General features: G+C 34.5%; 1 protein-coding gene across 3 annotated transcripts in view; it reads right to left on the reverse strand.

Moving 5' to 3' along the window:
- USH2A (usherin) overlaps window positions 1–12811 on the reverse strand; it is a 777259-nt gene that overhangs the window by 541674 nt on the left and 222774 nt on the right. For all 3 annotated transcript variants that reach the window (XM_037731607.1, XM_017509227.2, XM_037731606.1), the window contains exons 20-21: window positions 12279–12448; window positions 6012–6156 (exon numbers count right to left, since the gene is read on the reverse strand). In XM_037731607.1, coding sequence (XP_037587535.1) covers window positions 6012–6156; window positions 12279–12448 — 315 coding nt within the window. The remainder of the gene's footprint in view (window positions 1–6011; window positions 6157–12278; window positions 12449–12811) is intronic.

Genomic DNA, 12811 nt, shown 5'->3' on the forward strand with positions numbered 1-12811 from the left:
ATTCTTGAAATAAATAATTGGACAATTAGCCAAGTTGAATCATCAGAGGATTCCAATGCTGTTCAAGTGTTCTTGTCAAAGGTGAAGCAAATTCATTTTAGCTCGCCTCTGCAGCTCTTCGAAGAGGCTTTGATTTTTTTTCCCTACTTTCTTGGCAGCAGCCTCAGATTCATGAGTCCATACATCAAGTCAGTAGTTTAACAACAAATGGAATTAAATTCAAAGAAGGGAAACTAATTGAAGGACAGCAACAAAAGTGTTTGGTAATGTGCTTTTTAATATGGCATGCCACATTTGCATGATAATTTTTCCTTTTTAGCATGGAGCAGAAAGTGACTGGCTTAATGAGGGATTATTGAAGACAGGAATGAACAAAATGCATTCATAACTAAGAACAAAGATCGTATTATGAAACAAAAACAAGCAACCTCAGAGAAGTAACTGGGTGATTGGTTTATGCATTATGAATAAAAAGGTAGAAAAATATTTATATTAGTATTCACTAATGACTATATATACAAGATTGTTGTAATTAAAATTATAAATTAACATGTTAAGAGCGCTTGTTTAATCACTCTGGCTCCTATTCACAAGGAAAAGACTTATGTGCCCGAATGCAAAACAATGTGTGTTTGCAACCCAGCAGCAAAAAGCCTATACATTTTACTTTGGATTCAGAAAGAAAATTAAATGCACACTAATTACTTGCTTAATGTGAGATGGGCACTTCTAAGCTTGTAATATGGAGGTCAATTTAAAACAGGCAAGGGAAATATCACATTGTCCCTTCAGGAATGGATATCCAAAAGTAATTTCTCATAAGAAGGGTTTAAACTAAACTCAATTTGCAATGGACAGAATGCACAAATTTCCTAGATTAAAAGGATAATCTTAAAGAAAAGTATAGTAAGAATTTTAAGAGGGCCCAGTTCATCAACTCATTACCCTTATACACCCAGAAGCAACTCCAAAGCCATCAATAACACTGCTTGAAGATTTTGCAATGGAGAGAGATGCCGCTGTTCCTGAGAGAACATTTCTCTCAAATCAGCTCTCAGACTTGGTCACAGGCATCAAAACTAAAGAAGCAGCAATGCAATACTCTGGATGAAATGCACCCATTCTAATCATATATTTAATTGAAAAAATGTTTAAAACAAGAGAGAGCCAATTATAATTCTCAAGCTTTTTAATGAAACAGCCAGCTAAATCTTCACAAGTATCTTTTTGATTTTTGAGACTGAGATTTAAGGAGGCAACATATCTTTTCATGATTCAATGGCTCTAAAAGGCTAATTACTACTTCTAATTTGTGGTGCTCTTTTTCAAAATTTTTGATTGGTCACTGGTCTCCTTTGATCTCTGAAAATGAGCTCATGTGAGCTATTAGACATAGACTTAAATTTCCCACAAATCCATTGGAATTCATTGAAATAATATATACTCTCCAAATTGCAATGTTAAAAGTAGAAGAAACAGACTAGGATGAACCATAAAGTTGCAAGTCAACTTTTATTACTCTCCTATAACCCAATTGTTGACCATTCAAAAGAACTGGCCTTATTATAGGCCTTCAGTTTACTTCTATGATTTAGTGTCTATACATTCTATCGGGTGTTTTATTTTGGAAAAAAAAAAATTAGACAAACACATTCATCTACTGAATAGGGAAGAAGGATAATGGATTTATAATTTTTCCTGGTATTCAAATCAAAGCAAATAAGTTTATTTTCACTGAATAACCCTAAAAATGGTGTAATAAATCCAACTGTAAATAAAATTATTTTTTCATACTTCTGTCATATAAGAGACTTTATTTTCTGCTGGGCAGATGAAGAATCAGGTAGGTCTAACAAAATATATTAAGGAATTAGAAAATAAATTTTTTTCCAGAAAAAAACGCTAAAATAAATTTTTCTTTAGAAAGGATTTTATATGGAAGCAAAAGGTAAAGCAATTTTTTAAAGAATGAAAATTGAGCAGATGAAAAATTTTGGCAAAGAATAAAAACCACACATTTGAAATTTACCATTATACTTTCTCCTGCCACTGCTCAATCCTTCCTGTTCCAGCTTCTGCTTCAACCATGCTAATTAGAGTAATCCCCAGAGAGTCACCAGTGACCTTGAATCCATTTTAGGTCACATTTCTTTTGCTTTCCGTATATCATATGACACTACAGACAACATTCTCCTACAATTCTCTCTTCCCTGGACTTTCATGATACTGTTTCCTCTCAGTTCTTTTCCTAATTCTGACAGTATCTCTGTTCACTCCTCCTTTCTCCTTTCTTCCTGAATACAATATTGACTTAGGTGTTTTCGTTGGATATCTATTCTGCATTTTCTCTGCTTTTGCTAATTTATTATAACCTAGAGCATTAGCTTCCATCTATAGGCAAATGATTACAAAATCTGCATCATGTTTAAGCTCCAGATTTGCATTTTCTGCTGCTGGATGTTTTAATTGCCATGGATGTGTTTCTATCAAATGATCAAATAAACTCACAAGTTTATTTCTACCATATGTTATTTATTTATCTTTCTCCTTTTATTTAATGGCACCACCAAGGGCTACAATATTTGCTGTCATCATCCATTCTTCCCACTGCTTAACTTGTAGATCTCTCTTCCTTGAAGTCACTCCATTCCCTTCTTTCAATCTTCATTTCTACTTATGTGATATACTGTCTTACTGCCTCTTAAAAAAAATCTACCAGACTCTATTATACCCTCTCTTCTAATCTATTGTGTACTCTACTGCCAGGGAAGTCTTCATAAATCTCTGCTTTCACTACATCGGTACCTGGAACAGTGCAGCCCCTAAAACAGTAACTAGCACATGGTATGTGCTCAGTAAATGTCTGCAAAAGGCTTTACCATTCTTTTATAGTTTATCTGAAATAGCATTTAATAAGATATCTTCTCAGTCTCCCAAATCAAAATTATTTATCTTATTTTCTACCTTCCCATAGCATTTTTTTTCCCACCTTTCTCACAGCCCTTAGCACATGTCCCCCATGGTATTAATCCTACCTATTGGATCTCAACTCCTTAACCCAAATGCTGGGTATAATTACCTTCAAATCCTCCACAGTGCTTTAAATAGTAAGCTCACAAGAGATGGTTCCGAATTGAGCATTCACAATAAAATGTAGTAATATATTTATGGCACATTATTAACTCTATATTGCAACCAACAAATGTGAAATTTGTTGTTTTTGAGCCACATTTTGAAATGTACATAACTCTGAATGACATACTTCTTACAGAAAATAATAAACAATGCTTTCAGATTGTAAGCCTTTCTAAGATTTATTTTCAGAATACAATCCTTAATTTTAGAATTCTTCATTTTTATATACATTATAATACTGTTAGAAATTCAAAGTTGTAAAATAAACTCTCCTTGATTTTGATAACATGAGAAATTCTATAACATTTATACTGTGACTAATAAAAGTGTTATATAATATTATAAAAATCAGGACAATAAATTTTTATTGAGAATGGACTGTGATGGGTACTTCTTTAAATATTTTAAATGTATTAACTATTTCTAATCCTCATCAGAACCTTATAAAACAAGTTATACTTATAAATTGGGAAACTAATTCTCAGAGATTAGATAATTTATATACACAGTCACACAGCTAGTCAATGGCAGAGTCCATGTTGAAACCCTGGCAATGTGGCTTATCATTTTTTCCCCTTACATATTTTTTGTGAGTCAACTGACTTTCACAGCACATGACTTTCAGCAAATTTAAGTTTCCAGTGCTATCTTTGAAGGATAAAAAAAGTAGAGGGAGGATTCAGAGGGCTCTGATTAGTTAGTTTTACTTCACAGTCCTGCCAGTAGACAGGAGTGGTTTTAATAGCTTCACCAGTAACTAAAATGAATGTTGTCCAGAGCACCCAGGTACATTGTCTTTCACGCAACAGGAACTTGCCACTGCAACCACTGAGAATACTATTAGCACAAACGTTATCACTAATGCATAGAGCAGGGAGATTCCATTCTGTAGACATGTTTCCTGATTTTCTATTCCCATCTCCAGGATCCAGCTACTTTCTAGGGTCAGGCATATCTCTCTTCAGGTTCTTTAGTTTGCTTCCATCTATGAAAAGCCAGACTATATCTCATCTACAAGAATTATACTAATAACAGCTCTAGACACTATTGCATATCAGGTGCAGATGGGAGCCACCATAATATGCAGCCTAAAGGAGAAGAGACTTAGGTAGGTATACTGTTATTTAAAATGTTATTGGACAGATGATAAATTAGATTAACCACAGCCCCCAAGGAAGTAGAAGAATGTTGAGTAGAAGTTACCAGGAGATATGGTATGTGCTCAGTAAATACCTGCAAAAATCTTTATCATTCTTTTATAGTTTATCTGAAATAGTGTTTAATGAGATATGTTCTCAGTCTCCCAAATCAAAATCATTTATCTTTTCTACCTTCAAGTAGATCAGTTTAAGAAATCACATTTTAAAAGAGGTGTCTAAAGATGGTATAGCTTTGCCCGGAGACATAGTATTTTCTGTAACACTGAAGGTATCAAACATAGGTTAGACAAACACTTGGGGAGAATATTACAAAGAATATATTCATACTGGCTATATAATAACGCTTGATTATTTTTACATGTTTTACAACCTGAGAGGATGTGATTCCAGTTGTGCACAGCCACATGGTTGGGATCCCTATGTCCCCTGCTATAACACAGCCAGTCTTCAGCTTGTGTTGTCTCCATTTTACTTTCTCCAATTTGCAAGACTGATTCTTATTTTAATTTTTGTCTTCTAGTCTGAAATTGTATCAGTTTTCTTAAAGGAGATAGAGTTCTCTGTTACCCATATTCAGCATTCAGTAAATCTTCAATAATACAGTAAACCTTCAATAACAATAATTTTGTCTGTATACAAAAACAGTTTTATAGGAGAAAAGTGTTTTGTACAAGCTAGGTCCCCCATAAATGTATGCATACATCTGAAATGCATATATATAAAATATATGTAAATACAAAGTGTTCAGTTATAAAGTTAGTAAACTATAATTTCTTAGAATTTCAAACTTGTCTGCATTGATGAAAATTTTCAAAAAAAAATAAAATTACTCGGATGAGATCATTTGAGCTAAGAAATTTTTCCAGAACCAAGAAAAAATACCCTACATAACTGGACCTATAAATAGTAGGATAAAGAGATTTGGGGAGGAGGTCTAGGAAATGTTTTTACAGGTAAACATGTATTTTCATAATATCTGTAATTCACCTAGAATGTCTTAATCTCCTTACACCTGAACACCTCCTTAAAGAGAAGCAGGAAACTAAGCTTTTATCTAGAAACAGAAAAACACTGATTTGAAAATATACTAAATGCAAAATAATTGATTTCATAGGTCTTACTAATATAGGTAATCAGGTTTATATAAATCCAGTTAGTCCTGAATGAAGCAAGCACAAATTACACAAACCACTTCTATTAAGATTATACTTGATAATTCCTTTATGTAAATTTTATAAACTTAAAAGCTTATTAATAAAATAATAAACAATTACCTATTTCATAAAAGCCAAATATACCAGGCCACACAGTAATTTCTAGATGTTCCCATGGGACAGCAGTGAGTAGATTTACCCCCACAAAAAATGCCTACATTGAGGAAAGAGGTATCCTAAAGTCCTCATAAGAAGCTTCCTAAATGTTTCTCACAATTATCAGGACACTGCGAAGACACAGGTTGGTGGCTAAGCCCTTGAGTCACTCTACAACTAATTATACTTCTTATAACACAGCTATAACTCATAGAGCCTAGGTGCCAATTAAAGTTAAGTTTTTGTTTTTGTTGTTTAAAAATGTCAAGGTAGGAAGCAATCAGGGTTAGCAAGGGAGGAGGAGAAAGCAGAAATACAAAGTCTCAACTAGAAAAGGTATTGAATGTTATAGGTTTTTTTTTTCTTGATAGGCAAAAAATTTTCATATCCATTAAAACTTGCTTACCTGCCGCTAACGTTTGTCCTGCTCCTGAAGCACTGGTCACACAACCAACTGAATTGCAGAGAGTAATAGTAAAGTCATATATCCTGTAAGGTTTCAGTCCTTCTACAGTGTAAGATAGTTCTTGGGATTTAGCAGTGTGCAACAGCTTCAGGGAAAACAAAATCAGATAATAGGTAATCAGTGCAAAAATATAACCTTGGCAGTCAAAGTTCCATGAATTCAGACAGAGGGAATTATTGCCAACCACCATTAGGAAAAGGATTTTTTTTTTTTTTTGAAGAGTCTCGACAAGCCAGGATTTAATTGATAATTGTACAATCACACTGTTTTATGAGGTAATAATCCAGTTCCTGAGTGGATAAATGAGAAAACCAAGTTATTGCCTCATAAAGCAGCATGGTGGTATGGTTATTGTCACCAATGGTAGAGATAAAGATGGTGACACTGTCATTGTTATCATGATAAAGTCCAAACGAAGCCATGGGGCTTGGCCAAAAGTAATCCAGTGCAGTGATACCCAGGCTATTTGATGGTGCTAGAACAGAAAGACATGTTGTGGCTATGTTAAATCAATACTATCATTTTCGTTAAGAAAAAAAAATGTCACAGAAGAAAAAGGGAAAAAAATAAACATTAAACATATTACTGAGCATCCACATTAGATCAATTCTCAATCATCTTTCTTACACAAACATGGACAGATTACATCAAACAGTTACATTTTTTGAAATCTTATCTTTATCATGTAATTTCAAAAGAAAATCGCAGTTTTGAGCCAAGAAGACTGAGAGAAAACTCACAGCCCATAAATAAGTTATTGAACAATGAACACTGAGAGTTCATTCTATTTTTATAATTAGAAGTCAATCAAAAACAACCACGTAAATTTGTTTAGGTTGTAGGTACAAAGTCCACTAGAAATTATATTCAGAAAATAAAAGTCATTAAAACAGAGAGTATGACATTATGAGTACAAAACTAATTTTCTTAGAGCTACTACTAGATAGTTATATAAAATAATCTTCCATAAGTATAAATACAAATAAATCTAAAGTTTAGTAATATTTGGAGTAGTTTTCTAGAGACTTTCTCCTTAGGGGCACAAAAAAATTCATTTGGAATATTCGCCTAGGAGTTGAATTTAAAATTTCATAAATTACATGAGTAGTTCTAAAGAGCAGTGAGATTGGAATGTAGGGTACAGTGTTTCAATAATGTTCAGAAATAAAAGTAGTTTTAAAGATTCTAAAACTCTAGGAGTGATTTAAAACTTTTAAACCATTTCCTCGCAATTACATTTTGAAATCAGAAAAACATCAAATACCAAGTAATTATTTTTCTAATTGTAAAATCGTTATTGATATACTGAAGATATAAACTCTTCTTTTCCGTGAAATTCGATGGAAAATTTCCTAAGTAAAATAAACCTTGAACCGAATTAAATTTATGAATAGTACTATAATATCCATCCCTTTCAGAAGAATCCTGGCAGAATTCAATGTAAATTTTTAGAAAACAGAATTGTTTTTAGAATAAAATACATTAAGCAATTTCTTATTTAATTTAGGAAGTTGAATTATTTTTTAAACAAATCATTCTCTGTAGCAAGAACCCACAATGAAATAAGAAAGAAAACATCTACACTAAAATTTATTTTGATGGACTTTTACTTCCCTACAGATGATTATTAAAAATTGCATTATTTTAAAAAGATATTATTTGCCCCAGAACTTGCATCATAAAATTATCACTCAGATAGTCTTTGTCTTTATCATGTACATAGAGTCAATTTATAAGTCTTATAAGATTTATCTAATTGAAAGTTTTTCATGAAATAAGTCTTCAAAAGGGTAGGAAAAACTCTGCAGCAGCTTGGACTCCTACAATGAATCCTACATCATCCCCACTTTTATGTACTCCCCCTGCCTCATTCTTAGGCAAAGATTTCTTAATAGTTACTCTTACGGTAGACTTTCCCCAGGAATTTTGGCTATTTATTTCCAAAGATTATGACAAGACAGGTCAGTTCAGTTACAAATTTAATCATTGAGAAGCCAAAAAATTGGACTTTGTTCTGCTACTTTTGATTTCATTTCCTTAAATAGAGAATGAAGATGACAATGATTTGCAGTGGAGGGAGTTCAAAAGAGAATAAGGTGGGCCCAGGGCAGTGGCTCATGCCTGTAATCCCAGTACTCTGGGAGGCCGAGGTGGGTGGATCACTTGAGGGTAGGAGTTAGAGAACAGCTTGGCAAAGCTGACAAAACTCTCTCTCTACTAAAAATACAAAAAAAAAAAAAAATTAGTCAGGCATGGTGGCATGCACCTGTAATCTCAGCTACTCAGAAGACTGACACACAAGAATGGCTTGAACCCAGGAGGAGGGGGTTTCAGTGAGCTGAGATTGTGCCACTGCACTCCAGCCTGGGTGACAGAGCTAGATGCTGTCTCAAAAAATAAAAATAAAAATAAAAAAGAGAATAAGGTGATATATCTATGTCCTTATTCCAGTTCAGTCATAAGGAGCAGCCTTTTAAATAACAATAACAACAACAAAAGATTTATTTTCCTGCCCCATTAAATGATAGCTAGTTTATAAAGTATAATATAGTTCCATACCATTAATAATAATCAGTAAGAATAATGTGTCAATATTTATCAAGCTCTTTAAGCAGGTAGGTAAACAGAAATGGTTTTCCCATTTCACAGATGAATAAAACCAGAAGACATATGTGATATGGCTAACAATTGGGAGACGTGGAATATGAACAAGTTGACTTCTAAGTCTGTATGTTTATATATGATATTTCTCTCATTTTTGTTTCTTAGAATAACTACTATGATGTAAGTAATAGATAAATCAAAAGTGTGTTTTACAAAGAAAGAATAGTTTATAAAGCAAAAGAATAGTAAAAACAAAAAAATAAAACATCAAGTATAAATATGAGATATTACATGGCAAAGGCCCCAAGGAAGTTATAACTAAATTTACCTTAAATTCCATGGTATACCAGATTGTTAGACTAACCTGTTTAAGTTAAAAGGTATGTATGATACCAGTTGTGTTTTCATCATGAGATAGTTGTAAATGAGTCAACACATTACCAGATTAATGAAAAAATAAGGAATCATAAATTATTTATTGGCTCTTCTTTGTCATCTAGTATACAAAATAAAATTGTGTGTTGTATATATATTCTGTCCACTAAAAACACTTAGAAAAAAAATGGCAAACCTATTAGCAGTAGATTGTATAGTGTCTTCCAAAAATCCAGAATGAGACCTTATTTCGAAATAGGTTCTTTGCAGATGTAATTAGTTGTCATCCTGCATTTAAGGATAGTTTAAAATCCAATGACTGGCATTTTTATGGGAGAAATGTGATGGACACACAGCACAGAAGAGACAGAGACATAGAGAAGGACTTGTGAAGACAGAGGCAGATATCAGAGTTACATTGCCAGAAGCCAAGGAACACCAGGAGCCATGGGAAGGTGGAAGAGAATTGTCTCCTAGAGCCTGTGGGGGACTTGGCACTACTAACACCTAAATTTCCACAGTTTTAAGCCACTCAGTTTATGTTAATTTGCTACATCAGCCCAAGGACACAAATACTCTAGGGTACAAAAATCTGACTTCCTGACTTAATTTGAAACATGCTAAGAGGGTCATTTCAGCTCCAGAACTACCCACAGAATCAGCTGAGGCTGCTTCTACTATTGATTCATAGCTCAGCTTCTGCACGGCTCAGTCCTACTCCTTTGTCACTTCACGCTTATTGAAAGTGCTCCGCCAATAAGCCTCTGTACTCAGTCTTCTACCAAGAGAGAGGCTGTTTCCAGGGGAATTTGCCCTGAGATAGTCGTACCAGGAGTGGCTTTAGGAAGGAGACTCTTAAAATGATACTCTGGAGTTCCATCATCCACCAGCTGGTTTGCAATGAGGATCTCATCACCCAACGCTAGCAGGTAGAGTACTGATAGTCCACAGCATGCCCTAGTGGTGAACTGGCATGAGTTGCCAGTGGAAGGTAATTCACTGGTTTGGTGGAATTGGTAATTATAAGGACTGCTCTGGGGAATCTAGTAATCATAAGGACTACGCATGGCTCTTGCTGGTTGCTATCAATGCACTGAAGAAAGACAAAGAAAATCTGAGGGTGATTGATCACCAATTTAAGACAAACTATAAAAGCCTTCTTGACAGTATTGTTTATATCAATATCATTGTATTAAATGAATTAAAGCAAGAAATGGTAGGTATGCAGACGTAAGACGTATGTATTCTAGAAAGTGGAAGAGCAATATTATGAAGATTAAGGAATCTTCCATATCAGTAAAGTTTTTAGGAGTCCAAGTGGCCTGAGACGTCTAGAATATTCCCTCCAAAATAAAAGACGAAGTATTGCACCTTGCATCTACCACCACTAAGGAAACAGAATTTCTAGTAAACCTGTTCACGTTCTGAAGGGAGCATATTCCACACTTGAGAATACCGTTCTGAGAAATTTACTGAGTAACATGGAATGCTGCCGGCTTTGAGTGCACCGCAGAGCAGGAAAGGGCTCTGCACCAGGTCCAGACTATGGTACAGGCAGATCAGCCACTTGGGACATAACGTATAGTAAATTTTAAGATTTTATAGCACTAGAGGCAAGCATGGTGGGAAGAGATGTTGCAAGGCACATATAGAAAGAGAATAACAAGACAGATAAACCTCAAGACCTTGGAACAAAGGCATAACATGTAACAAAAACTATACACCATTTGCTAAATGGCTCCTAGCATGCTTTCAGGCTTCAGTAAAAACAGAACATCTAGTATGGAATACCACATAGCCATGTAGCTAGAGCCACTTGTTTATAATCTGGGAATTGTCTCAGCCAAGTTTTGAGGTTAGGAGGGCCCAAAACAAAATGGAAGTAGATGTCTGAGACTGGGTATAAGCAGAGACAAAAGCCATAATACACTGTGCAAGCAGGTGGTTCAGACCCCCATGACACCCACCATTCTTATACTGGTGGCTCAACCTCAGCTCATACTGATAACCCATGGGAGGTCCCTTCAGAGCTGAAAGAATGGGAAAATAAAGCAGAGTTTAGTTCACAGATAGGATGTCTTGGTAAGTAGTTGCAAGTCAAACATGGTGGCTGTTGCTCTACAACCCTTGTCAGAGATGGCCCTGTGAAAGAGTAGAGAGGAGCAATCCTCTCAATGGGCAGAACTTCAGGCAGTTCACCTGGTCACCCATGTTGTGTGGAAAGAGATGTGTCTCAGGATAAAACATATCTGGACAATATGACAGTGGCTTGGATATATTGGTCACAGGCATGAAAAAAGAAAGATGGAAGGATCAGGAGCTAGGAATTCTGGGAAAGAAAAATGTGGCCAGATCTATGGAAGCAGGCATAAAGTGTAAAGATCTTTTTATCTTATGCTAATACCCAGCAAAGAGCAGCTCCCTCAGAAGAGGCATTGAACAGCCAAGAACACAGAACAACTCATTCAGTTTACATCCTTCCACTAGCTTCTGGGATTGGTCACCTGGAGGCTGGTAAAATGGGCAGAAAGGCATATCAGTCACAACTGTAAACTGGAGAGAATGAGGGCCTCTCATCTTCTACGAGTGCTGTGTGTATCAAATGAATTAGTCCACATATGCAGTAAGGCATCAGTAACCTTTAGCTATGATAATTATTCTCACTAGTGCTAGCTGGAGAATGAATTATTAGAAGGCAATATATTCCTGTTTATTCAAAACCTTGAACATATTCATATTTCATTTTGTTACAAACTGTGATAAATTCCATTCTTCAAACTTTTTGAAGGAAGCAGAAATGTATACAAAATGTACATATAAGACATATAAGACATTTATACCAATGTTATTTATGTTTCCAAAAGAATTAATATAATACAAATATCAACTGATTGTGGACTGGTTAAATACATTATAGTGTGTCCAGGTAACTTGATAGTACACAGCTAGTGAAAGTCAACTTCTTGTAAAATATTTAAGGATACGTGATAAATAGAAAAAAACAAGTCTTATGAAATGAATTATACCAACTTTGCTTCAATATATGTTTATATTGGAAAAAAATCAAGTGACATACAAAGAGGCTTGTACACATAATATTAAGAAAAAAAATCCCCCATTTAATGAATATAGAGGGAGAATTCTGTCACAGAATTCTGCAAACTCAAAAAATGTCCAAATGAAGCCCTAAGTCAATTCTGAAAGGACGTTAGTTAAACATAACAATACCTGTGAAAACACCACTGGAATAGATTGTTGAGGCGATCGTTTAGAAATCATATTGATGTCATAACCCACAACTTTTCCTCTTGTAACATTATCTGCTGGCTTCTCCCAGGAGATATTGAGAGAGTACGAAGACAGGGGAATGACTGAAGGAGGGCTCATGAATACAGGTGCTATCAATGAGAATAACAACAACATTAAAACAATGAATGGTGTCCCTATATATTTTCAAATTGAATTCACACATTCCTTTTAGTTTCTGAAATACCTTGTACCTTACAAAATATTCTGTTCTGAAAAAGTCTAAGAATATGCTGGTATATGTAAAAGGTATTCACTTTTTAAAATGTTATCTGCAAGTATATTATCCATCTTCATATTACCAGCTACTTTCTATTTACAAAATAAAAATCTCAAGGGAATTTGCTTGTGTTCATAAAGATAATTAGTGAATGGTTAGGTAGGAAATTATAAGTCTTATGAGCATCTGAAAGAAGTCACAAAAATAGAATATCTCAGTCCAAAAAGTTCAGAAA

This window comes from Cebus imitator, unplaced genomic scaffold (assembly GCF_001604975.1).
Source record: "Cebus imitator isolate Cc_AM_T3 unplaced genomic scaffold, Cebus_imitator-1.0 Scaffold411, whole genome shotgun sequence".
NCBI lineage: Eukaryota > Metazoa > Chordata > Mammalia > Primates > Cebidae > Cebus > Cebus imitator.